The 27,948-nt window shown below is 41.5% G+C and overlaps 1 protein-coding gene across 2 annotated transcripts in view; it reads left to right on the top strand.

The window, feature by feature from the left end:
- Window positions 1-20,082: 20,082 nt before the first annotated feature.
- The window catches only part of TTC9 (tetratricopeptide repeat domain 9), a 34,424-nt gene continuing 26,558 nt past the window's right edge, over window positions 20,083-27,948 (top strand). The window contains exon 1 of one of the 2 annotated variants that reach the window (XM_053601293.1): window positions 20,083-20,975. In XM_053601293.1, coding sequence (XP_053457268.1) covers window positions 20,128-20,975 — 848 coding nt within the window. In that variant the 5' untranslated portion in view covers window positions 20,083-20,127. The remainder of the gene's footprint in view (window positions 20,976-27,948) is intronic. The other variant, XM_053601294.1, reaches the window with a different exon arrangement.

Below are 27,948 nucleotides of genomic sequence, written 5' to 3'. Positions count from 1 at the left end.
GAGTTTTTAGTCAGTAAACAAATAAATTTATTGGCCAGATTATTCATAATCTGGCCCACAATTACTTTTTTCATTAACCAAAGACAAAGGAAATATTGAAAGGAAGATGTTTTGATGACACTCAGGACATTTCAAGGGTAATACAATGACAGTACTGATGGCCATTTCAGAAAAAGAATTCCAAAATTTCTTTGAAGGGTGATCTAGGGGCTCACATCAGTGCACAGCTTCCCAAGGGGAGTACCTCAAAGGGGTGGCCATAGTGATATTCAGCAATGAGGAATGTAGCACTTTTCCCTAGGATGACTTTGTGAATTTAATTGTAAGATCTTGTCTATTCTGCTCATTTTCTTTACTCCACAGCCATCACACAGTTCTTACTATTATACTACATGAAAAGTAAGACATAATCTCTGCTTTCAGGTAGCAATAGCCTAGTTGTGGAAACAAAACGTCAAGCAGATAACCATTATGCATTGTATTAAGTGTGGCTTATCTTACTTTCTTTACTTAAAATTAGAAGACACATATAAACAGCCAATCACACTCAAACTCCACTTTTCCACTGTACTTACCAGACTCCAACATCCTATATACTTTTTTTACTATGTTATTTGTCAATCTCCCCCACTCTATGAAGATGAGAATTTTCGCCATTTTGTTCATTGATTCCCCAGTACCTAAAAGGGTGACATTTTTCAAAAGTTTGTTGAATGAATTTTTAATAACTTTTATGCAATACAAAAATATGAAAAGGGAACTACCAGAACATAGCTCAAGGAACACCAAAGTTGTTCATGGAGGCCAGTGAGGCTTCACAGTGGAGGTGGTACTTATGCTTAATCTTTTAGCATATCTGGGTGATTTTGACCGAAAGACCTATCATTATAAGAGCAAGAAAATGATAAATATAGATTTTTCTTTTTGACCTGGATTTACATTGACACAGAATCTCAAAGACTCATTCCAGCTTTTCTGGGATCAAGATGATCATCTTTTTTTGCAGATTCATCAGATGATGCCAAAATCCTTGGAAACAAATGGTGAATGAATGGTTCGCTATTAGTGCATAGAAACGCTACTAAAGGGGGATGGGCAAGATGGCCGACTGAGAATAGCTTCCAAGGGAGGCTCCTGTCCAATAGGAAAGATAACGTCCAGAAACAGCCCAATTAAGCTGAAGACTGGGAGACCAGTCGAGAGACAGATGATAACTGCAGGTCACCTCTGCTAAGGCAAGCTGCAACTCCGAGAAACCAAGCTTTAGGTACAAAATTCATCTGGAAGGAGTGTCCGTCCCCTCACACAAGAAAGCTGTGGTTTTTCTTTGTTTTCTCTGTCTCCTTTCTTTTCTCTCTTCGTTTGCTCCTGCAGGTTTTCTACAGACAAGTGGTGAACTGTGGACTTCTAGCCTCACCCCACTACTTCCTCAGAGGGACCCTGCTGTGACTCTGAGCACTCTTGCTAGGCAGAAATATCAAACTAAGATCTTCCCTGCCATTCTGAATTTCCAGTACACCCTTCCCCCCTTACCAGAGGAACCAGAAGCCTAACCCCTGCTAAGACTGAGGGAGGAGGAGCCAGAACTCCCTGGCTGGAGCAGCCCCAGAGAAGCTACACAGGATCACTCCCTACAAAGATCCAGCAACAATAAAGTGATCCCGCGGAGAGACAAGATGGTGGACTGAAGCCAGCTTTCAACAGAGGCTCCCATCCAGAAGGAGAGTTAAGGGACAGGAATTTAGGAAGTATCATGGTGGATTTGAGCCGCACCAAGAGAGAAGGTTGAAGAATGCACATCAACACCGCTGAGGCAAGCTGTGATCACAAGGATGCAAACAAAACCAAAACGGCTCACTTCTGGATATTCTGAAGCCACACCCCTGTCTCCCTGGGCAATCAGAGGAGGCCACCAGTGAGCAAAGGATTTGCCTGACACTGCGCACAAACCCAGGAAGCTACCAGGGCAGGGCTGACTCAGAGAGGTAATAGGACACAAACCTCCAGCAGCAAACACGTTTGAACTCAGAACAGCCCATCTTCTGTAGGCGATTTTAGCAGAAACAGAGACAGAACCCCGCAAAGTTGTCTGTTCTGTTCTGTTCTGCTAGCAACATCAGGGACGGGGCTAACCCTGAGTGAACACCTCCCTCCCACCACCTGCAACAAGCACTCAAAGATGTCAGGCCCCATCTCCTCCTGCTAGATAGCGGCAGACTGCAGGGGCCTGGCAGACATCCTTGCAATTCAGGCAGGTGCAAACCCCTGGAGTATCTGTTCACTACAGGCAACTGGGTTAGCCATCTGCAGAGATACCAGTGACTGGGTTCGACGGAGGGGCAAAGTGGGGAAGGAGACATCAACCTTCCCAGACTGATCTATTTGCTAGGTGGCTCCTCCTGACTCCACGCAGCACTGGAGTAAGCCATATCAGAGGAGTCACCAGACCCCTGTGATCCCGTTCCCACAGACCTCTTGAACTCTCCCACCCGAGACAAGTGCCGATTGAGACAATTGATTTGGACCTTTTGAACTGAACTAATAGACTGAGGACTTTTCAGGCGGTGCCCTGGGCATGCGGTTGTAGGAAGGTTTGATTTTCCTTTTCCAACTGGTGCCAGAGGTGGGCAGGCGGGGTGACTTAATTGCTGGTTTTTCCACACAGCTGAGACTTCAAGCCAGAGTAAACATTACAATAGGTTCAAACAGAAACCAGCTGAAAACAAGACAGAACCACTTAGCCCCACCACACAAGACAGGGCCCCAGTTTCTCAGGCCACAACACTGTACAGGCCCTTGATAAAGCCCCAGGGGAAAACATCAAAGGGAGTAAAATAACCATGGGGCGGAATCAGCAGAAAAACTCTGGTAACATGAACAACCAGAATAGATCAACACCCCCAAGAAAAGATACGGCAGATGTGATTGAAGATCCCATTCATAAACAACTGGCTGAGATGTCAGAAATCGAATTCAGAATTTGGATTGCAGACAAGATTAATAAAATGGAATTAGGAATTCAAGGAGAAATTGAAAAGTTGTCTCAAGAATTTAACGAATTTAAAGACAAAACCACCAAAGACAGACACACTGAAGCAAGAATTTACAGCCCTCAAAGATATGAAAAATACAGTAGAATACCTCAACAACAGAATGGAGCAAGAAGAAGAAAGGATTTCTGACATTGAAGATAAAGTCTTCAAACGCTCCCAATCTCTCAAAGAGGAAGAGAAATGGAGAGCAAAAATGGAACACTCACTCAGAGAACTCTCAGATAATTCGAAGAAAAGCAATATATGAATAATTGGGATTTCTGAGAATGATGAAGTGGCCTCAAAGGGCACAGAGACCCTTCTGCATGAAATTATGAAAGAAAATTTTCCAGACATGCCTAGAGAATCTGAAATTCAGATAGCAGACAGCTTCAGAGCCCCAGCACGATTCAACCACAATAAGTCATCCCCCAGGCATATCATAATTAGCTTCACTAAAGTTAACATGAAAGAGAAGATTCTCAAAGCAGCCCAGCGAAAGAAAACTATTACGTACAAAGGAAAGAATATTAGAATAACTGCAGATCTCTCTGCTGAAAATTTTCAAGCCAGAAGAGGGTTGTCATCAACTTTTAATCTACTAAAGCAAAATAACTTTCAACCCAGGATCTTGTATCCAGCTAAACTGAGTTTTATTTATGATGGACGAATTAAATACTTCAATGACATTTATATGTTGAAAAAATTTGCCATAAGTAAACCAGCTCTTCAGGATATTCTCAGACCTATCCTCCACAATAACCAACCCAATCCTATACCACAAAAGTAAACTCACTCAGAAACTTCAGATCAAACTCCAACTTCCACACTGGCAAAAGGATTAAAAATGTCCACTGGAGCTTTGAAAAACTCGATACCCAAAATTCCACCAGACTTATCAATACTCTACATTAATGTGAATGGCTTAAACTGTACTCTAAAGAGGCATAGGTTAGCTGACTGGACAAAAACTCAAGCTAGATATTTGTTGCATACAGAGTCACATCTTAACTTAAAAGACAAATACAGACCCAGGGTGAAAGGATGGTCATCCCTATTTCAGGCAAATGGTAATCAGAAAAAAGCAGTTGTTGCAATTTTATTTGCAGATACAGTAGGCTTTAAACAATCAAAAGTAAGGAAGGACAAGAATGGTCACTTCATATTTGTTAAGGGTAATACTCAATATGATGAGATCTCAATTATTAATATCTATGCACCCAACCAGAATGCACCTCAATTTATAAGAGAAACTCTAACAGACATGAGTAACTTAATTGCCTCCAGCTCCATAATCATCGGAGTTTCAACACTCCTTTGGCAGTGTTGGAGTGATCCTCCAGCAAGAAGCTGAGCAAAGAAATCTTAGATTTAAACCTAACCATCCAATATTTAGATTTAGCAGACCTCTACAGAACATTTCATCCCAACAAAACTGAAGACACATACTTCTCATCAGCCCATGGAACTTACTCCAAAATTGACCACATTTTAGGTCACAAGTCTAACCTCAGTAAATGTAAAGGAATAGAAATTATTCCTTGCATCTTCTTGGACCATCATGGAATAAAACTTGAATTGAGTAACAACAGGAATCTGCATACTCATACAAAAACATGGAAGTTAAATAACCTTATGCTGAATGATAGCTGGGTCAGAGATGAGATTAGGAAAGAAATCACCAATTTTTTGGAACAAAACGACAATGAAGACACAAACTATCAGAACCTCTGGGACACCGCAAAGGCCGTTCTAAGAGGGAAATTTATAGCACTGCAAGCCTTCCTCAAGAGAACGGAAAGAGAGGAAGTTAACAACTTAATGGGACATCTCAAGCAACTGGAAAAGGAAGAACATTCCAACCCCAAACCCAGTAGAAGAAAAGAAATAACCAAAATTAGAGCAGAAGTAAATGAAATTGAAAACAAAAGAATAATACAACAGATCAATAAATCAAAAAGCTGGTGTTTTGAAAAGGTCAATAAAATAGATAAACCTCTGGCCAACCTAATCAGAAAAAAAAGAGTAAAATCTCTAATATCATCAATCACAAACAACAAAGACGAAATAACAACAGACTCATCAGAAATCCAAAAAATCCTTAATGAATATTGCAAGAAACTTTATTCTCAGAAATATGAAAATCTGAAGGAAATTGACCAATACTTGGAAGCACACCACCTTCCAAGACTTAGCCAGAATCAAGTGGAAATGTGAACAGACCCATATCAAGTTCACAAATGGCATCAACTATACAAAACCTCCCTAAAAAGAAAAGTCCGGGACCAGATGGTTTTACCTAAGAATTCTACCAAACCTTTAAAGAGGAATTAGTACCTATATTACTCAACCTGTTCCAAAATGTAGAAAAAGAAGGAAGACTACCCAACATGTTCTATGAAGCAAACATCACCCTGATCCCCAAACCAGGAAAAGACCCAACAAGAAAAGAAAATTATAGACCAATATCACTAATGAATATAGATGCAAAAATATTCAACAAGATCCTAACAAACAGAATCCAGCAACACATCAAACAAATTATACATCATGACCAAGTTGGTTTTATCCCAGGTCTCAAGCTGGTTCAATATACGTAAATCTATAAATGTAATTCAGCACATAAAAAATTAAAAAACAAAGACCATATGATTCTCTCAATTGATGCAGAAAAAGCTTTTGATAATATCCAGCATCCCTTCATGATCCGAACACTCAAGAAAATTGGTCTAGAAGGGACTTTTCTTAAACTGATAGAGGCCATCTACAGCAAACCAACAGCCAATATCATATTGAATGGAGTTAAATTCGAATCATTTCCATTCAGATCACAAACCAGACAAGGCTGCCCATTGTCTCCATTGCTTTTCAACATTGTAATGGAAGTTTTAGCCACCACAATTAGGGAAGAAAAGGCGATCAAGGGTATCCATATAGGGTCAGAAGAGATCAAACTTTCGCTCTTCGCAGATGATGTGATTGTGTATCTGGAAAACACTAGGGATTCTACTACAAAACTCCTAGAAGTGATCAAGGAATACAGCAGCGTCTCAGGTTAGAAAATCAACATCCATAAATCGGTAGCCTTTATATACACCAACAACAGTCAAGTTGAAAAAGCAGTTAAGGACTCTATCCCATTCACAGTAGTGCCAAAGAAGATGAACTATTTGGGAATTTACCTAACAAAAGACGTGAAAAATCTCTATAAAGAGAATTATGAAACTCTAAGAAAAGAAATAGCTGAAAATGTTAACAAATGGAAAAACATACCATGCTCATAGCTGGGAAGAATCAACATTATCAAAATGTCCATAATACCCAAAGCAATATATAACTTCAACGCACTCCCTATTAAAGCTCCACTGTCATATTTTAAAATCTTGAAAAAACAATACTTCCTTTTATATGGAATCAGAAAAAACCTTGAATAGCCAAGACATTACTCAGAAATAAAAACAAAACAGGAGGAATCACACTACCAGACCTCAGACTTTACTACAAATCGATAGTGATCAAAACAGCATGGTACTGGCACAAAAACAGAGAAGTAGATATCTGGAACAGAATAGAGAACCAAGAGATGAATCCAGCTACTTACCACTATTTGATCTTTGACAAGCCAATTAAAAACATTCAGTGGGGAAAAGATTCCCTATTTAACAAATGGTGCTGGGTGAACTGGCTGGCAACCTGCAGAAGACTGAAATTGGACCCACACCTTTCACCATTAACTAAGATAGACTCTCATTGGATTAAAGATTTAAACTTAAGACATGAAACTATAAAAATACTAGAGGAGAGTGGAGGGAAAACCCTTGAAGAAATTGGTCTGGGCGAGTATTTTATGAGGAGAACCCCCAGGGCAATTGAAGCAGCTTCAAAAATACAGTACTGGGACTTGATCAAACTAAAATCTTCTGCACGGCCAAGAACATAGTAAGTAAAGCAAACAAACAGCCCTCAGAATGAGAGAAGATATTTGCAGGGTATATCTCTGACAAAGGTTTAATAACCAGAATCCACAGAGAACTCAAACGCATCAGCAAGAAAAAAATAAGGGATCCCATCGCAGGCTGGGCAAGGGATTTGAAGAGAAACTTCTCTGAAGAAGACAGGCGCACGGCCTTCAGACATATGAAAAAATGCTCATCATCTTTAATCATCAGAGAAATGCAAATCAAAACTACTTTGAGATATCATCTAACTCCAGTGAGACTATATCACAAAATCCCAAGACCGGAGATGTTGGTGTGGATGTGGAGAAAAGGGAACACTTCTGCACTGCTGGTGGGAATGCAAATTAATACATTCCTTTTGGAAAGATATATGGAGAACACTCAGAGATCTAAAAATAGATCTGCCATTCAATCTTGTAATTCCTCTGCTGGGCATATACCCAGAAGACCAAAAATCACAACATAACAAAGATATTTGTACCAGAATGTTTATTGCAGCCCAATTCATAATAGCTAAGTCATGGAAAAAGCCCAAGCGCCCATCGATCCACGAATGGATTAATAAATTGTGGTATATGTGAACCATGGAATATTATGCAGCCTTAAAGAAAGATGGAGACTTTACCTCTTTCATGTTTACATGGATGGAGCTGAAACATATTCTTCTTAGTAAAGTATCTCAAGAATGGAAGAAAAAGTACCTAATGTACTCAGCCCTACTATGAAACTAATTTGGGGCTCTCACATGAAAGCTATAACCCAGTTACAACCTAACAATAGGGGGAAGTGGAAAAGGGAGGAGAGGAAGGGGAGTGGTGGGCAGAGGGAGGGGGATCGGTGGGATCATCCCTGTGGTGCATCTTACAGGGGTATTTGCGAAACTTGGTAAATGTAGCATGTAAATGTTTTGGCACAGTAACTGAGATAATGCCAGGAAGGCTATGTTAAACATTTTGATGAAAATGTGTCAAATGGTCTATGAAGCGAGTGTATGATGCCCCATGATCATATCAATGTATACAGTTATGATTTAATAAAAATAAATAAATAAATAAATAAAATAAAGTGATCCTGCTAAGGTCCAATTTTGGAGAGACACCTCCCCAACTCTGAGGATGGCCAGAGGCAATGGTGAAAAATAATCATGAGATGAAATCAATGGAAAAACTCTGGTAATATGAATAATCAGAATAGATAAACTCCCCCAAGGAACAATAAGGGAGACACTGCACAAGATCCCATGCACAAACAAACAGCTCAGATGTCAGAAATCGAATTCAGAATCTGGATAGCAAGTAAGAGTGAATTAGAATTCCAAGCAGTAATCTAAAAGATGTCTCAAGAATTCAATGAATTCAAAAACCAAATGACCAAAGATTTTGACACATTGAGACAAGAAGTTGCAGCCCTCAAAGATCTGAGAAACACAGTCGAATCCCTCAGTAACAGAATGAAGCAAGCAGAAGAAAGGATTTCTGACATTGAAGACACAGTTTTCAAATGCTCCCAAACTCTCAAAGAGGAAGAGAAATGGTGGGCAAAAATAGATCACTCTCTCAGAGAGCACTGGGATAATTCTAAGAAAATCAATATTCGTCTTGTAGGGATTCCTGAAAGTGACAAAGTGGCTTCACAAGGCACAGAGTCTCTTCTCCATGAGAGTATGAAAGACAACTTTCCAGACATGCCAAGAGATTCTGAAATTCAGATAGCAGATAGTTTCAGAACTCCACCACAAATCAACCCAAATAAGATATCCCCCAAACGCCTCATAATCAATTTCACTAAAGTTAATATGAAGGAGAAAATTCTAAAAGCAGCCAGACAAAAGAAAACCATTACCTACAAGAGGAAGAATATTAGAATAACTGCAGACCTCTCTGTTGAGACCTTTCAAGCTAGAAGAAGATGGTCATAGACTTTTAATCTTCTAAAACAAAGTAACTTTCAACCCAGTATCCTGTATCCAGCTAAACTGAGTTTCATTTATGATGGAGAAATTAAATACTTTAATGACATTCACATGTTGAAGAAATTTGCTATAACTAAACCAGCTCTATAGGATAGTCTCAGACCTATCCTCCAAAAAGGCCAGTATAATCCTCCACTACAAAAGTAAACTAACCCAGAAACTTTTGATCAAATTCCAACTTCCATAGTCACAGAAGATTAAAAATGTCCACCAGACTCTCAAAAGCCTTATCAATATTCTAATTAATGTGAATGATTTAAATTGTCCTCTAAAGAGGCCAAGGTTGGCTGACTCAAGCCAGATGTCTGCTGCATACAAGAATCTCATCTTACCTTAAAAGATAAATATAGAATCAAGGTGAAGGGATTGTCATCTATATTCCAGGCAAATGGAAAGCAGAAAAAAGCACACGTTGCAATCCTATTCGCAGATACAATAGGCTTTAAACCAATAAGGAAGGATAAGGATGGATACTTCATATGTGTTAAAGGTAATACTCAATAGGATGAGATTTCAATTATTAATATTTATGCACCCAACCAGAACGCACCTCAATTTATAAGAGAAACTCTAACAGACATGAGCAACTTGATTCCCTCCAGTTCCACAGTAGCTGGAGATTTTAACACCCCTTTAGTGATGCTGGATAGATTCTCCAAAAAGAAGTTAAGCAAAGAAATTTTAGATTTAAACTTAACCATTCAACATCTGGACTTAACAGACATCTACAGAACATTTCATCCCAACAAAACTGAATACACATTCTTCTCATCAGCCCAAGGACATACTCCAAAATCGACCACATTCTGGGCCACAAATCTAACCTCAGCAAATTTTAAAAAATAGAAATTATTCCTTGCATCTTCTCAGGCCATCATGGAATAAAAGTTGAACTCAATAACAACAGGAACCTGCATACCCATACAAGAAAATGGAAGCTAAATAACCTTATGCTGAAGGATAGATGGGTTATAGATGAGATTAAGAAGGAAATCACTAAATTCTTGAAACAAAATGACAATGAAGACATGAATTATCAGAACCTCTGGGATACTGCGAAAGGCAGTCCTAAGAGGGAAATATATAGCACTGCAAGCCTTCCTCAAGAAAATGGAAAGAGAGGAAGTTAATAACTGAATGGGACATCTCAAACAAGAGAAGGAAGAACATTCCAACCCCAAACCCAGCAGAAGAAAAGAAATAACCAAAATCAGAGCAAAATTAAATGAAATTGAAAACAAAAGAATTATACAACAGATCAATAAATCCAAAAGTTGGTTTTTTGAAAAGGTCAATAAAATAGATAAACCTTGGCCAACCAGGAAAAAAAAGAGTAAAATCTCTAATTTCATCAATCAGAAATGATAAAGATTAAATAACAACAGACCCCTCAGAAATTCCAAATATCCTAAACACATATTACAAGAAACTTTACTCTCAGAAATATGAAAATCTGAAGGAAATCGACCAATACTTGAAAGCATGCCACCTACCAAGATTTAGCCAGAACGAAGTGGAAATGTTGAACAGGCCTATATCAAGTTCTGAAATAGCATCAACTATACCAAATCTCCCTAAAAAGAAAAGCCCAAGACCAGATGGCTTCACGTCAGAATTCTACTGATCCTTTAAAGAAGAACTAGTACCTATATTACTAAACCTCTTCCAAAGTATAGAAAAAGAAGGAATACTACCCAACACATTCTACAAAGCAAACATCACCTTGATCCCTAAACCAGTGAAAGACCCAACAAGAAAAAAAATTATAGACCAATATCACTAATGAATATTGATGTAAAAATACTCAATAAGATCCTAACAAACAGAATCGAACAACACATCAAAAAAATTATACACCATGACCAAGTGGGATTTATCCCAGGGTCTCAAGGTTCAATATATGCTAATCTATAAATGTAATTCAGCACATAAACAAACTAAAAAACAAAGACCATATGATTCTCTCAATTGATGCAGAAAAAGCTTTTGATAATATCCAGCAACCCTTCATGATCAGAACACTTAAGAAAATTGGTATAGAAGGGACATTTCTTAAACTGATAGAGGCCATCTACAGCAAACCAACAGCCAATATAGTATTGAATGGAGTTAAATTGAAATCATTTCCACTTAGATCAGGAACCAGGCAAGGTTGCCCATTGTCTCCATTGCTCTTTAACATTGTAATGAAAGTTTTAGCCATTCCAATTAGGGAAGAAAAGGCAATCAAGGGTGTCCACATAGGGTCAGAAGAGATCAAACTTTCACTCTTCGCAGATGACATTATCCTATACCCAGAAAACACCAGGGATTCTACTACAAAACTCCTAGAAGTGATCAAGGAATACAGCAGTGTCTCAGGCTACAAAATCAACACCCATAAATCTGTAGCCTTTATATATACCAACAATAGCCAAGCTGAAAAAACAGTCAAGGACTCTATTCCTTTCACAGTAGTGCCAAAGAAGATGAAATATTTGGGAGTATACCTAACAAAGGACGTGAAAGATCTCTATAAAGAGAACTATGAAACTTTAAGAAAAGAAATAGCTGAAGGTGTTAACAAATGGAAAAACATACCATGCTCATGGCTGGGAAGAATCAACATTGTTAAAATGTCTATACTACCCAAAGCAATATATAATTTTAGTGCAATTCCTATTAAAGCTCCATTGTCATGTTTTAATGATCTTGAAAAAATAATACTTCGTTTTATATGGAATCAGAAAAAAACTCAAATAGCTAAGACATTACTCAGAAATAAAAACAAAGCAGGAGGAATCACACTACCAGAACTGAGACTGTACTATAAATCGATAGTGATCAAAACAGCATGGTACTGGCACAAAAACAGAGAAGTAGATGTCTGGAACAGAACAGAGAATCAAGAGATGAATCCAGCTACTTACCGTTATTTGATATTTGACAAGCCAATTAAAAACATTCGGGGGAAAAAGAGTCCCTATTTAACAAATGGTGCTGGATGAACTGGCTGGCAACCTGTAGAAGACTGATACTGGACCCACACCTTTCACCATTAACTAAGATAGACTCTTGCTGGATAAAAGATTTAAACTTAAGACATGAAAGTATAAAAATACTTGAAGAAAGTGCAGGGAAAACTCTTGAAGGAATCAGCCTGGGTGAATATTTTATGAGGAGGACTCCGCAGGCAATTGAAGCAGTATCAAAAATACATTATTGGGACCTGATCAAACTAAAAAGCTTCTGCACAGCCAGTAAGTAAAGTAAAGCAAGTAAGTAAGTAAAGCAAGCAGACAGCCCTCAGAATGGGAGAAAATATTTGCAGGGTATACCTCCGGTAAAGGTTTAATAACTAGAATCCACAGAGAATTCAAACATATTAGCAAGAAAAGAACAAGTGATCCCATCTCAAGGTGGGCAAAGGACTTGAAGAGAAACTTCCCTAAAGAAGACAGATGCAAGATCTACAGCACATGAAAAAATGCTCATCATCCTTAATCATCAGAGAAATGCAAATCAAAACTTCTTTGAGATATCACCTAACTCCAGTAAGAGTAGCCCACATAACAAAATCCCAAAACCTGAGATGTTGGCGTGGATGTGGAGTAAAGGGCATACTTCTACACTGCTGGTGGGAATGCACATGAATACGTTCCTTTTGGAAGGTTGTTTGGAGAATACTTAGAGATCTAAAAATAGACCTGCCATTCGATCCTATAATTCCTTTACTAGGTATATACCCAGAAGACCAAAAATCACAATATAACAAAGACATCTGTACCAGAATGTTTATTGCAGCCCAATTCATAATTGCTAAGTCATGGAAGAAGCCCAAGTGCCCATAGACCCACGAATGGACTAGCAAATTGTGATACATGTATACCATGGAATATTTTGCAGCCTTAAAGAAAGATGGAGACTTTACCTCTTTCATGTTTACATGGATAGAGCTGGAACATATTCTTCTTAGCAAAGTAACTCAAGAATGTAAGAAAAAGTATCCAATGTATTCAGCCCTACTATGAAGCTAATTTATAGCTTTCATATGAAGGCTATAACCCAACTATAGCACAAGAATATGGGAAAAGGGCCATTGGAGGGGAGGGGAGGGGGGAGGTTTTGGTGGAGGGAGGGTACTGGGTGGGGCACACCTATAGCATCTTAGAATGGGTACAGGTGAAACTTAGTAAATACAGAATACAAATGTCTACATATAATAACTAAGAAAATACCACGAAGGCTATGTTGAACAGTTTGATGAGAATACTTCAGATTATATATGAAACCAGCACATTGTACCCCTTGATTGCACTAATGTACACAGCTATGATTTAACAATAATTAAAAAAATAAAAAGAAACACTACTAAATTTTGTGTATTAATTTTATGTTTTGCAACTTTACTGAATTTGTTTATTAGTTCTAATAGTTTTTGAATTTTTGTTGGAGTCTTTGGGATTTTCTGTATATAAGATTATGCCATTTGAAAATAGGTAATTAAAATTCTACCTTTTCAATGTGAAAACAAAAAAAAAGAAATAAAATGATAAATATAGAGACACGAAACACCCAGGTAACTGCAAGTGCAGAGGCCCAGAGATGTGACCGGTAGACATGGAAAAATAAATGTGTGGCAGTAAATATTCGTTGTTGATAACTGCTTAAGCTGGGTGATGAGTTCTTGAAGATTTGTTATACTTTTCTTTCTTTTGTGTATGTTTAAATTTTTCCATAATACACATTTAGATATAAATGAATAAATAAATTATTTTTTAATGAATGGATAAAGAACTTCTCTCTTTCAATGTCTGATATCAATTTCAAGGAAAACTGTAATTGTCTCTACTTGCCCTGGGTGCCCACCCCTGAAGCAACACTGTGGTGTAGGAAGATGGAGTAATGTGATTGGTTCACACCTGGAACAGGTGCTGGCAAGGGGAGAAGGGAGGGAGCCACAGGGCACCAGGAGACTGTTCCACCAGACCACATGGAACGAGGGAAGGAAGAGTACCCTAAGGAAGGCATGGTACCAGATCAAAATACAATAGACCCTCTGTAAGTTGATCACCAAAGGGACAATATTAACCAACTGGTCAATATACAGAAGTTGCATTTAAAAAGATGGAGACTTTACATCTTTTATATTAAGCTGGATAGAGTTGGAACACATTCTTCTTGATAAAGTATCACAAGAATGGAGAAGCAAGAACCCAATGTACTTAATTATAAAGCCAGTACCTATAAAGCCAGTAGATGATCCAATATATACCCACATAAGAGAAAAACTCAAATCAATTGGGGAGGACAGAGGCACAAGGGAGCAGGGAGAGAGGAGGAGGGAGGAGGGTGGGGGTTTACGGTGTACGGCACACCTCTTGGGGGTGAGACATAACTTTACCTAACAAATGCAGACAGTATAACCTAATTCTTTGTACCTTCAATGAACCTGAAATAATAAAAATTTATATATACAGAGGTGGTCAACTTAAGGAACTAGTCCTACTGTACTTATACATACAAGTTGTGCATGTCCAGTCTATGAAAATTAGGTCAGCTTAAGAAGGTGGTCAGTGTAGGGAGGTGTCAGCTATGAAGGTTCTACTGTAACTGATATTACAGCCCCCCAAGAAGGGTTATAATTGATATTAGACATTGGGGCAATTAAAGAGTTGACTGAATGGTAGGAGACAGTGGGGAATAGATAAAGAGCCTTTATTTTTCTAAATAAGGCCAAGCTGAATTAGCCTTTAGAATTACAGAGAAATCTGTTGCTGGGTGGAGGTGGGGGGACAGGAAGTGGAGTGAATGAAAATATGAAGCTCACATTAGCTACATCTAGGCATGAAATAGTTAAAAAAAAAATCTCCTGCTCTTCCACAGAGGAATATTGGAAGATTGAATATGGATAACAATTGATGATGGAAATGCTGTAATTTTCTCAGGTAAATTGTGAAGTTCAATGCAATTAGAAAAACATCCCCAAAATAGCTTTGGTTTTGTTGGCATGTGATCAAACCCTGAAGAGCTTAGATTAGTAAAAAAGATATTCAAATAAATGCCTCACATATGCTCCAGAAACTGAGCTGAAGGAAGGGACAAAGCAGCACAGGCCATCTGTGTAGGAGGTAGGCAAGCTCCAGAGTGAGACTGGATGAAAGGGGGCTCCAGTCTTTCAAGACCAGTGGGCAGCGAAAGACTCAGAGACTCCAAGAAACAGAAACAAGATCCAGACCCAAGGCAGATAGAACGCCGGACCCAAAAAGCCAGCAGGAACGGCATGCCTTCTGCTGTTTTCTGCACAAAAGTTCTTTCCTTCAAAATAGTTCCACACACATCTTTTCTAAGAATCCTTCTAGCATGTCTCAGCAGTGGTGAGTTATTCCATCAGGGGATAATTCACTGGCATGTGCTCAGAGCTTGCCTGTTGGGAATGAAAAGAGAGGTTTTGATGACATTGGGCTGTGAGTACTAGAAACCTACTGTGGCCTAATCATCTTTCTTGTGAAGTTCATATGGCAGATGAGAAATCCAAATATTACTTTATAATCACTGGAATAAATACCCAACTTTTTAGTGCAGAAATCTCTTTTAAAAACAAAGTTGGAGCAAGCAGTCTACACCAAAGGCCTTCAAGGACTTTTCCCTCCACATGATACACCAAAATATTCTCATCCTTTGTCCTGCCATATTAGAAAAGAGATGCTAGCTCAGAAAAAAGTATGCTTTGCTATGTATTTGAGGATGTGAAAACAAGATGGCTAGGTTCCAGGAGAAATCTCTAACTCACCTATTCCTGCTACATGAAATAAAAGAGAAATCTGAGTAAAGGCTCATAATTCTGCTCTTGTTAAATGTAGACCAGTTAATTTCCTGGAAGCTGACCAACCTACTGAACAACTTCACCTAGGTGAAAACTAGGAGCGAAGGGGACAAGTGGAGCTTACCTTTCCTCTAAACACTTGTTCTCTTGAAAATGTGGGCAATGTCAGCATCACCCGCTAGCCTGTTAGAAATGAACAATCTTGGGCCCTATCCTAGATTAACAGACTCAGATCTATAAACTCTTCAGGTGATTCATACTCACATTAAAGTTTGAGAAGCACTGAGTTTCTGATTCCTAAATTCATGCTCAATTTTTTTGTCAGTTGGATCTTTGCTCATTTCCTAAAATAGTGCACTGCATATGGTCAATACTTAATGAAGGAAAGTTTTAGTTATTCTCATTGGCATCTATTTAACTCCAACTGAAGGGAAGAGATCACTTCTGAGAAGCCAGAACACATGTACCAATGAGTAGCTTAGACAGAGACAGAAGCACACTAAAATCAAGCAAACAATTCTAGACACACACACACAGCTCTGCAGAGTGGGACAGATGGGCAGCATAAATCTCCTTTCACTCCATTCTCATGCCCAGAATATCCCCTTCCTTTCCCATTCACGCTCTCCCTCATCTAGGCTAGTACTAAGCTCTCGTGTTGAGTTCTGTTTCATATACAGGGTAGTAATCATGGGTTACATTTCTCTTGTCCTCAAGCCCGAAGTCTAAGAACAAGATACTGTACTGTTAAGCCAGGACACAGTGGGAAAACAAAAAGCAAGTTGACACAACGGTTCTTCTCACCTTTAAACCATTGTGACCATTGTGACCTAATTCATGTCTTATTTCTGATGGTAGCCCAGATCTTCGTCCAAGATCTTCCCATCTTCTTCTATAACTTTCCTGCCTAAATCACTTTCAGCCCCGGTAACAATGAAAATGCAGAATGCTCTAGTCCTCAATTTCTTCTCTTTGCTGTACTTCATGCCGTATATTAAAGTAAAAATGACTAGAGGTTGGCAAATATTTATGGGTTAACTAGAATACTGCCACAATATCATTATGGGATCCAATAAAGACAAGATTTAATGAGCAGTAAAGTCACCATCTGTTGAGTACTTACAGTGTAGTTTGCAACAACCCTATGAAATAAGTAGTATTTCCATTTCATAAGTGAGAAAATTTGAGGTTTTCAGAAGTCGAATAACTTCCCCAGTAAGTAGCAAAGATAAAATTCCAGCCCATACCTGTCTGAGTCCAAAGCCTGGACTAACATGATGTCTTACTTATATTGAATTAACTGCAATATCTACAGGGATATTTTTAATTATAAGGGTGAATATTTTTCATACATAGAGTTGCCGTATGTAGAAAACTGAGGGCATTTATTTGGACATAATTGTTTTATAGTTCCTTACTTTTCTGCAAATCCTCACATGAGTAGAGAATCTTTTACCCTCTCTGGTGCCAATGTGAGGATCAAATGATACTAAAGATGTTAAAACACTTACAAAAGTAAGGAACTATAAAACAACCGTGTCCAACTAAAACCCCTCAGTTTTCTATATATGCCAACTCTACATTTGAAAAATATTCACCCTTATAGACATCCCAGTAGATATTACAGTTAATTCAATATACATTTTTCATTTATTAAATTAGACATTTTATTTCAGATTAATATAAGGGTACAAATAATTAGTTTACATTGTTTGTGTTTGTTAGGTAAAGTTCAAGTTGTAGTTGAGCCCTTCTTTGAGGGGGTGAACTGTATACCCTTACATGTGCCCATTAAGTGGGAGTTTACCAATCCCCCTCCTTCCTCTCCTCTCCCCAACTTGAATTTAACTGTGTTTTTTACTCATGTGGGGGTGTAGTTGTTTATCTATTGGTTTCACATTAGCATTGTGTACATTGGATACTTGCTTTTCCATTTTTGTGATGGACTTTTTTTTTTAAGTTCACTTTTTAAAAAGTTTGATATTAGCAAGGATGCTGTGAAACCAATACATTGCTAGAGGGAACTCAAGTTAGTACAACCTTTCTAAAAAGCAAGGTGAGGCCGGGCACAATGGCTCACACCTGTAATCCTAGCACTCTTGGAGGCCAAGGCGGGTGGATTGCCTGAGCTCACAGGTTCGAGACCAGCCTGAGCCAGAGGGAAACCTTGTCTCTAAAAATAGCCGGGCATTGTGGCAGGCGCCTATAGTCCCAGCTACTCAGGAAGCTGAGGCAAGAGAATCACTTGAGCCCAAGACTTTGAAGTTGCTGTGAGCTATGACTGCACAGTACTCCACTGAAGGTGACAAAACGAGATTCTGTCTCAAATAAATAAAAAGCAAAGTGACAAATTGTTTCAAGACTTTCTTAAAAACTGACATAATAATTACTTGTAAGTAAAAGTAAATTAGGACAAACGTTTAAGTGTAACAATAGTTAAGAACACAGAATCTGGGGCCCGATTGTTAGAATTAAAATCCCAGCTCCACAATTTCTTAGCAGTGTGATTTCAGGCAAGGGTCTGTGACTTAGTATCTGACATGGGGACAATAAAAACACATCACCAGGCTATTATGAGGATTAAATGAATTATTTATTATTATATTTATTATATGTAAAGTATTTAATCTGATGTCTGGCACAAAGTAAGCACTACATGTAAGCAATATCTATTATTTTTATTATTTCAATGTTATTTACAATAATAAAATGTGTCTGACTATAGAAAAATGGTTACATACACTGTGGCACACATACAATGGAATATTATACAGCCATTAAAAATGAGGTTGTTGAAGAACTTTTAATCACATGTAAAGTAAAAAGAACAGAAAACCAACTATGCAAGTTGTCCCACATCACTTATATTTGTTAAAAGAGCATTTTGCACAAATATAGATGCCTACAAAACAACTCGTAGGAATTACATCAAAATGTTAACAAAAGATATAACTGGGTGTAGGCTGGGGGTTTCTTCTTTATACTTTTCCTTATCTTCCAAATTTCTGGAGCAGTGCCTCACATTAACAGGCATATGAATCACCTGGTAATCTTGTTTAACTGCAGCTTCTGGGTCAGTTGGTCTAGGATTTTGCAGAGTCTGCGTTTCTAACAGGGTCCTGATTGATGCTGATGCTCCTGGCCCAAGGCCTGCACTTTGAGTAGCAAGGCTCCGGAGCAGCGCACCCAAACCAGTCCGTTGTGGGACCCGGCCCCTAGAGTTCCTGATTTAGTAGCTCTAGAGTGAGTGGGACCCTGAAATTTGCATTTCTAACACTTTCCAGGGTGATGCTGACACTGCAGGTCTGGGAACTACTCTTTTTCTTAGCATTGTAAAGGAGGAGGAGGGCCCTAAAGAATGTCAGCCTTCTCCAGTGCCTACAAAACCCAACCCAACCTCTTCACTGGAAGGCCTCCATCATCCAGCCTAACCATTTTGCACTACTTCTCTCATGCCACAAACTCAAACCACAATGTCCTAGACCGACTTTGAGATTTCCAACATCAGGACTTCTCCATCTCCCTCTGTGGCTGTGGCACTCCTTCTGTTTCCTTATGCCCAAACCATCCTCATCCTTTTAGGCCCTCAAACGCTATTTTCTCCATAGGGCCTCCTGATCCACCCCTACTCAAAAAGCCATTTCCTCCCCTCCTAAGGGCTCCACAGTAAGATCTAGCAATCTCTACCTGGTCCAGTGACTCTAGGGGTGAATGGTGTTTCTCCCACTGTAGACAGCAAGTTTCTTAGGGCAGGAAAGTGACTTGACCTCAGCAAATCCCCAACAAACAGCTGATAATCAGAGCCACTCAGGAAGGGCACAGAACTGTCCTGTAAATGGAAACTAGACGGTGTGCACGCCAAGCTTGATGACACACAGTAACAGGTGTTTTCCATCTCTGATGTCTGTGATTCATGGGGCACAGCTGCACACACCCTTAGCGTGAGCACACATAGGCTTCTGGAATACAACGCCCCACACGCTGAAATGCACACCGTGTTCTGGACGGCCAAGCAGCCACACGCACGGTGACACACCTCAGCGACAAGCTGGATCCATAAGAAAAAAAGGCCCTGACCCCTTAAAAATCAATCCCTTACTGCAAAGCAGCAGCTAAGGCTTGTTCCTCCGTCCTTTGCTCCCCGCAGCACCTTTCTTTTCAGTTTTAAAGAAATCTATTGAGGATGAGACTGCATGACTGTAGTCTCTGCCGCTACCCTCCCTCCACACACGCACACGCGCGCGCACACACACACACGCGTGCACAAACACACGCACACGCGCACACACACACGCTCGCTCGCGCGCCTTCCCCCATTCGGCTGGTTCCGACTAGGTGCGTCTCCGAGGGCTGGATTGAATGGGAAAGAGCAGGACTGTCTTTGTCATTGATCCTCCCCTGCTTCTGGCGAGCCAAGCTTCCGGGTCAGCGACAATCACCGCCACCTCGAGCAGGGCGGCGGTCTCCGGTACCGACAGCTCCGGAGAGCGAGGACCCTGTCGCCGCCGCCCGCAGGTTGCGGGAGGGGGGAGGGCGGGGAGGAGCGCGGGCGGCGCGGAGTGGGGGGGCCGGGAAGGCGGGGGAGACGATCAGAGGAGGACGCCGCCAACCAGGAGCGGAGAGCAGCCTCCGGCAGCCGGCGAGGAGAATGGGCGTGCGGGGCGCCAGGCCGCCACGGGGGGTCACGGCCGCGGCGCAGCCTGCGGGGCGCGGGTCCGGCGCCCGCCGCTTTTAAACCCAGGAGGGCGCGGCGGCGGCAGCTGGCGGATCGCGGCGCGCGGGGCGCCCGGGCGGCTGCTGAATGGAGAGGAAGGGCTCGGCGGCCGGGGCCAGGGGGAACCCCAGCCCGTCCGCGGCCGGCGAGGGGCAGCGGCCACCGCCGCCGCTGTGCGTCCCGGGCGGCGGCGGAGGGGCCCCACCGCGGGGCCAGGCTGGGGCGGCGGCCGAACCGGCCGAGCTCATCCGGCGCGCGCACGAGTTCAAAAGCCAAGGGGCGCAGTGCTACAAGGACAAAAAATTCCGCGAAGCCATTGGCAAATACCACCGGGCACTGCTGGAGCTGAAGGGACTGCTGCCGAACCCCGGGGAACGGGAGCGGGACTCGCGCGCGGCCTCCCCGGCCGGGGCCACCAAGCCCGGCCGCCTCTCGGAGGAGCAGAGCAAGACGGTGGAAGCCATCGAGGTCGACTGCTACAACAGCCTGGCAGGTGAGCCGCGCCGCGCCCCGGCCCCTCCCCCAACCCCCTCTTTCCCGCGCGGTGCGGGGCCTGGTACTCCAGCGTGCAGTCCGAGCCCTGCGCGTCCGCCCTGCGGACTCCCCTGCCGTGACCGTGTTGCCCTGGGGAGGAGATCCCCAGAGGGAGGAGCTTTGAAAAAGTGCGACTTTCAGGATTACGCTTTCCAAAGACCGTAGTCATCTCACAGCCCTTCCGTTGCATACATCGTAGCTCTCACCTATAAGGGGACAGACAGAAGGGGACCCAGCTGGCCTGGCTGTGGCCGCTTCTGCTATTGGTCACCAGTGGACCTGCGTCCAAAATGTGGAGGCAGCGCCCAGGGTGGGCCCCGTCACCTTCCACTGGCCTGTGGGTGGGTCCCAAGGGCGGCCACTGCACCTGTCTGCTCTCTTCGGGGTGTCATTGCCACCAGACTTGGCTCTCACCTTCCCCCCTCCAACCAACTTCGTGCCTCTGGGTAAGGTCCTTCCACAAGTTCTTTGGCCATCATGCCTTCAGCATGTTGAGAAAATGGATTCCAAAATCCCACTTTCTTCCCTGTGGGCTCAGCTGGGGTTGCCAGTTGCCAGGAGAAGCCGGCCTTCTCAAAGGGAACCTAGCGGACGGTTGGAATCGAGCTGTGCTGTCTTCTTGCCCTCTTGCCCTGACCCAGGCTGGCTCAACGTAGCATCAATGCTCAAGCCAGCCAGCGACTAGGGGTGGGGGAAAAGAGGACCCTTCTATTGGGAGAGGAAAGTATACACTCCAGAGTTCACTTAGGAAAGGAGGATCAAAAGCAGGCATTTTTTTTTTTTTTTTTTGACTAAAGCACAGGAAAATTTTAAGTCTAAAAAAGGAAGAGTCTGGCTCTTGCCAGGGCCTTCCTGTAAGAAGGTGGGACAGGTTGGCAGAGACAATGGTCTTATATTTGAAAAGCATCCTCTGCTCTTCTCCCACCCCACTTGGTGAGATTTTGGCATGGTGGACCTTCTCTGACCAAATAAAAGGCCAAACCAAAGTCCCTAATCCTCGAAGTTACCTAAACTAGCTACAGACAGTGAGGGCAGGGTTGGGCTGGAAGTGTGACTGGGTGTGGCTGGGGATGGCCAATGCAACCGGGGCTAGGCAGTGGCAGATGAAAATAAATACTGATAATTCTGCTTTGTTCCTGAGTACAGCTCTACTCTGCTCCCTTTGGGGTTTCCAGTGCCAGACCACCTCTGCCCTCCCACAATGCCAAGTCCAGTCTCATTCTTAATCAGGCAAAACCCAGGCCACAGAGCCACTTTATGAATTGTAAAGTAGTTTACAAACTTAAAGGATTAATAGGTAGTAGTAGTAGCTCCAGTTGTAGAAATGGTGGTGCTGACAGCAGTACCAGTCGTCATGACAGCAGACGAAGTAGCAATACAGCAAAAATGGAGTTTTTCAATCCATTAGGAGGTATGGCTTGAGTGCCTTTATTTCCCGTAATTGTCTAGCATACTGGCTGCTGCCCAATGGAAAGTTAAAGGACAGAGCAGCATGGGTGGAAGAAGAGGTACTCTGGATCACTAATGCGGTAATTTTGGAGTTATAATGGGGTCATATTCAATATAACCCATTGACATTCTAGGCCTGCCCCTCACCCCACGCTTTTGGCTGTTGTCCAGTGGCTAGCACTGGCTGCCCTCCACCCCAGAAGTGGTTACATTTCCATGGTGAAACCAAAGCTGTGTCCTTGGTCAGGCCAGCCCAGATAAGGTGGGGCTGAGATCTGGACATCTCCTGCACATCTGTGCCCACTCCACACACACTTAGGAAAACTTCAGTGGTGGAAGGATGAGAAGGCCCCTCTGCAGCCTTCTCCAGTGCCCACCACTTATTAATATTATACGTGAATTGTGTGTACTGTTAGGCATCCTACGTACACTGTCTTTTATAATCTTTATAATCTATATGTGATCATCAGTTTTACAGAGAAAACGTCCAAGTCTCCAGAGCCATTCTTCTCCAAAGGCGATGTTCTCATCTTAGTACTTTGATTTGTAAAGTCAGCATCCTCTGGGCTTGTCTTCCTTAAACCCTGTTTTAGGTGGGCTCCACAGCCCAGCATCTTTAAATTCCTTTGGAAGTGCTCAGTTCCAGTAAACAGGAGAAAGAAACACAGTTACTTTGATTCAAGGCTCTAATAGGGCTACTGCCAAATGTCAAGTTTCAGGTAAGAAAGAAAAGTGTGATTGTAAGCTGCACTGTCTTTTCAAAGCCTATACTGTGTCCTGTATAGAAAATTCAACTGGGAAGAGGATTCTAAATACAGGTCACTTGAGGGAGAAGTAGAAGTCTGATGTTGGTTTCCTTTGGGACAATGCATAAAATCAGATCACTACCTGAGAAGTCCTAGCTAATAGGAAAATATCCTTTCATGTTAGATTACAAAAGTAATTAATACCTATACTAGATTTTTTTTAAGAAAATAACAAAAAGTTTAAAGAGCAAAATACAAAATTACCTCTAATCCCATCACCTAAAGAAATCCACTGTGGTATATCTCCTGCCTATATATATTTTTTTCTGTTCATAAGTCATAAACAGTTTACAAAACGGAGGTCCTTCTGTAGATACAATTGTGTATACTGCTTTTAATACCATTTACCATCATGTCAGAAGCATTTTCACATTTCTTCAAAATATTTTTATGACAATTATTTTAAGTGACAACATAAAAATTTGAAATGTATGTTTATAGTCATCACTGGATAAAAAGAAAGGAAACATTGTTATTGTTGTTAGAGCCAGAACATGCCCATGAGATCTTTTCTCCTGTGTGCTTCCTAAAAGGCAGGAGGCCAGCAACTGCGGGTTCATTCTGGTAGAAAGACAGCTGACCACTTCCATCAGTGCTATAGGCTGGAGCAGTCTGAAGATATTTTCTCAAGGATCTGTCCTGCTTCTACATGGAGCTGTTTATAAAGAGAAAGGCTCAGGGTATAGAAGGAGCTTGGACTAACCCAGGGGCACCTGGAGAGTTAGGCTATGTTGCTAAGGGAATCTCTACTCCAAACAAGGGTATGAGCTTCTGGAGGAAATCTAGATGGACCCTTCTACTCTGCATGGAAGCCTCCAAAAAATAACAAGGGGGATGCTAGAATGTGCTATGAGGTGTTGATCTAAAAACCCCTTTGGGTGATATGGGGGGACCACATGAAGGGTACACAGGCAGTTTGGAAAGTGCCCCAAATTGTGATCTATTCTAGGTTGGGGTTCCTTTTAGTTGGAAGGAATCTATCCAGTTGTGCAGGGCCTCTGGGTGTGATTTTGCATGTCTTATTTTCTAAGACATTTAAGGAAAGAGCTGGAGCTTTTTTTTTTTCCCAAGACAGAGTCTCTCTCTGTCACCTACTGTAGAGAGCAGTGGCATCATTACAGCTCACTGCAACCTTAAACTCCTGGACTCAAGCAATCCTCTTGCCTCAGCTTCTCGAGTAGCTGGGACTACAGGCACATGCCACCACTCCCAGCTAATTTTTCTACTTTTAGTAGAGATGGGAGTGTCACCCTTGCTCAGGCCGGCTTCAAACTCCTCAGTTCAAGGGTTCTTCCCTCCTCGGCCTCCTAGAATGCTAGCAGGGAGGTGTGAGCCACCATGCCCAGCTGACATGGGGCATTTTTTCCTTCAGAATTTCAAGCAATTCTGATATAGTGATTAGAAAGGATATTCCGTCCTGCCTAGGGAGATGGAGGAATCTGATCCTTACTGAGGCCACAGAGGAAGAACGCATCAGCCTGTTAATTGACTCTTTCTAACCTTGAACGAGACATAGGACTCCCACAGGGCATTGGAATGTTATGTGCAGAACCCCTTGAAGGGCACAGGCTTTTACTCTACATCTGTTCCTGCAGAGCTGTGGTGGCCCCAGGTGACACGCTTTATGACTTTGTTGGTATCTCAGATGATGTTCAAGGCTCCAAGTCCAGCAGTGGAGATGGATACCAACAGATCATGGCATTAGACCTAAAGGCTAGGAGCTTGTGCCTCTATCCCTGCCATGCCTTGTAACCTTGGACAAGCCCCTACCACCTCACTTTACCTTCATTTTTCCATCTAGTTAGAGCTGTAGCGGGGAGATTTTTGTTTATTTTACCAAAGGGGCAGATAATATCCACTGATCTCAATTGAAGGGCCAGGACAGGTGTGTGAGAAGATCTAGAAGGAAGTCACGTTGGTAAAAGGCTTGGGATGGCGCTATCTAAAACCAGCTTTACAGGTGCTTGTGGACTGAGATGGAAGTCACGGGGTCAGAGCCAGCTACATAACTTATGAGGCCCAGAGCAAAATGAAAACATGGAACTCATTTTTCAAAAAGTAGAGAAGGGTGGCACCTGTGGCTCAAAGGGGTAGGGCGCCGGCCCCATATGCCAGAAGTGGCGGGTTCAAACCCAGCCCCAGCCAAAAACTGCAAAAAAAAAAAAAAAAAAGTAGAGAAAAAGTGTCATTAAAGACCCTAAAAGATAAAACTTTTTTCTTTCCTTTATGATCTCTCTCTTCTGACTTAACATTGTATTTTTTATTTGCTATTTAGTCATTACAAATAAAGAAAACTAAAATTTTAAATTATTGGCATAAATGTTAGCTCTTACCTTTATATTATATGATGTCAAGGTTTGTTTGTTTATTTCATTTTGCTTTGGGGGGTTTTTCTGAGACAGAATCTCATTCTGGTGCCCTAGATAGAGTCCCATGGTGTCATCATAGCTCACTGTAATCTCAAACTCTTAGGTTCAAGTGATCCTCCTGCCTCAGACTCCCAGATAGCTAGGACTACAGGTGCCTGCCACAACACCTGGATAATTTTTCTATTTTTAGTAGAGATGGGGTCTCACTCTTGCTTAGGCTGGTCTCTAACTCCTGAGCTCAAGCGATCCTTCTGCCTCGGCTTCCCAGATTGCTAGGATTACAGGCGTGGACCACCACTCCCAGCCAATCTCAGGTTTACATGAACATATAAGAGCATTTATATGTGGAATCATAAAAAATTATATAATTCTTTCTTCATAGCTCATGCATACATGTGTAGTTTATTCTTACTAGAACAGTAGAAATGCTGTAAAAACAAACACAACTATTTTTATTTTACTTCTTTATGTGTTCACTTTACATGCATACTTTATACATATACTTTCTTCCAGGCTTTCTGACGAGCCAGAAAGGAAAAGAAACTATAGATACCCTCCCCTTTCTTTCTGTGCCTTCATTTCAGCATAAGTGGTTGGCTAACACAAGGAAGTAACATAAGAAAGGATAAGATAGAGTGCCTAGGTCTTTTGTGTTTCTGAGAACACTATTGTTTTTTCTGAATTTGAAGCAGTTCCTAGTTTGAATGGAGAGTGTGTCTTCTTGGGCCAGTAAGCATGTTCACTAACTTAGTTACTGGCATGACATCCTTACCAGTGGATTTGTGTCACATCTCCATGAACTTTCATGAATCGTGGATCTCCTGGAATTCTGTGCTTGTGGTGTATTATGAATGCCAGACAAAAATGTTGTTGCACCTGTCTCCTCTGTTCGTGCTCGTGCTCCATTGTCCTATCAAACTTCACTTACAAAACACAGGTACAAAGATCAGTTATTAGGAATTTCAATAAAGCAACAGCAGAGCTTTAAACCAGGTATAGAGCCCTTCTAAGCATGGGGCCCCACACAACTGTACAGGCCTCATCCTTGAAGCCAGCCCTCAGTACCACAATATAGCTGGATAGATACTTCAGGGGTGAACAAAATTGGATATAGACTCTGAGGCAGTCGAGTTTACTGATATGTGCTGACAAAATGATCATTAAAATATTTCAACTGAGATTTCTGAGGCAACTCTTGTAAATGTGGGAATAAACCAAAACAAAGGATATGCAACAGAAATTGATGTAGAATCAGAGAACCAAGAGTAAAAATGGATGAATCACAAATGTAAAAAGTTAGTGGTGCAAAAGAGGTCAGGGGCTAGAGACAAGCTGTAACCTGGTAGCCAAAAGATGTTTTGTTTTTTTTTTTGTGGTAAGGATTGGTCAGAGGAGGGAAGAAGAAAAGGGGCCTCGCGTTAAGAGGCTCAGCCAAGGTGCTGCCATCTGAATGGAATGGTGGCCAACCTGTTGTTGATCTGGGGCTGTTCCTGGGCCATTGCCTTGGCCAATAAATCTTAAGGATACGTAAAAGTGGCTTCTGTGAATATCTTCCAAGGAAGAATGTGAGAATTGAAACTTATAAAATGCTTTCACAGGAGGTACTAGGAAGAACATTCTGAATTTAGACTTTGGGCTGAGTTTCTAAAGTGAATTTGGAAGCTCCTTAATCCACCTCCAAGAGAAATGAATTGGGTGGTTTTCCACCAGAAACTCCACAGGATATCTTAAAATCAGAGTCCCAGAATACGTGGGAGTGCCCCATCCAGTGCAAGGAGACTCTGCATCCCTGAAGATGGGCAGCATTGCCTAGATTTGGTGCAGCCAAAGCTGCTTCAGAGCCTCAGACTGTGTGGGTGATCTCCAGATGGGAAGTTCTCCCCTACCAGATGCACTCTTTCACCTCCAGACTGTGCCTACTTCAAACAGCTAGGATGAAAACTGAATGTTTCACTCAACCAACCAGAGATTTCCTAATTCCTTTGGGAAGTCAGTTGTCAATGTTAGAAGCACAGCTTTCCATTTTCACCCAGATGATTAGTGTGGCCCAGTTACAACCACAGAGCAGCACCCACAACAGACAAGGGTACCAGACGTTAAAAGGTCAAAGATAACGTTACGAAGACTAAAAGAGCTCAGCCTGCCTGGCAGTATTTACACAGCCTTGAAATTATTTGTATAAAGCCCATTGTATATGTATACACACACACACACATGTATATACAGGCACATACGTGTATACAAATACGTACATATATACACACAGTTTTTTCTCAACACCAAGATGATGCCATGTCTGGTAGAATCC

Source organism: Nycticebus coucang, chromosome 9 (genome assembly GCF_027406575.1).
Source record: "Nycticebus coucang isolate mNycCou1 chromosome 9, mNycCou1.pri, whole genome shotgun sequence".
Lineage (NCBI taxonomy): Eukaryota > Metazoa > Chordata > Mammalia > Primates > Lorisidae > Nycticebus > Nycticebus coucang.
The sequence above is the reverse complement of the archived record's forward strand: the minus strand, read 5'-3'. Positions and strand labels throughout refer to the sequence as shown.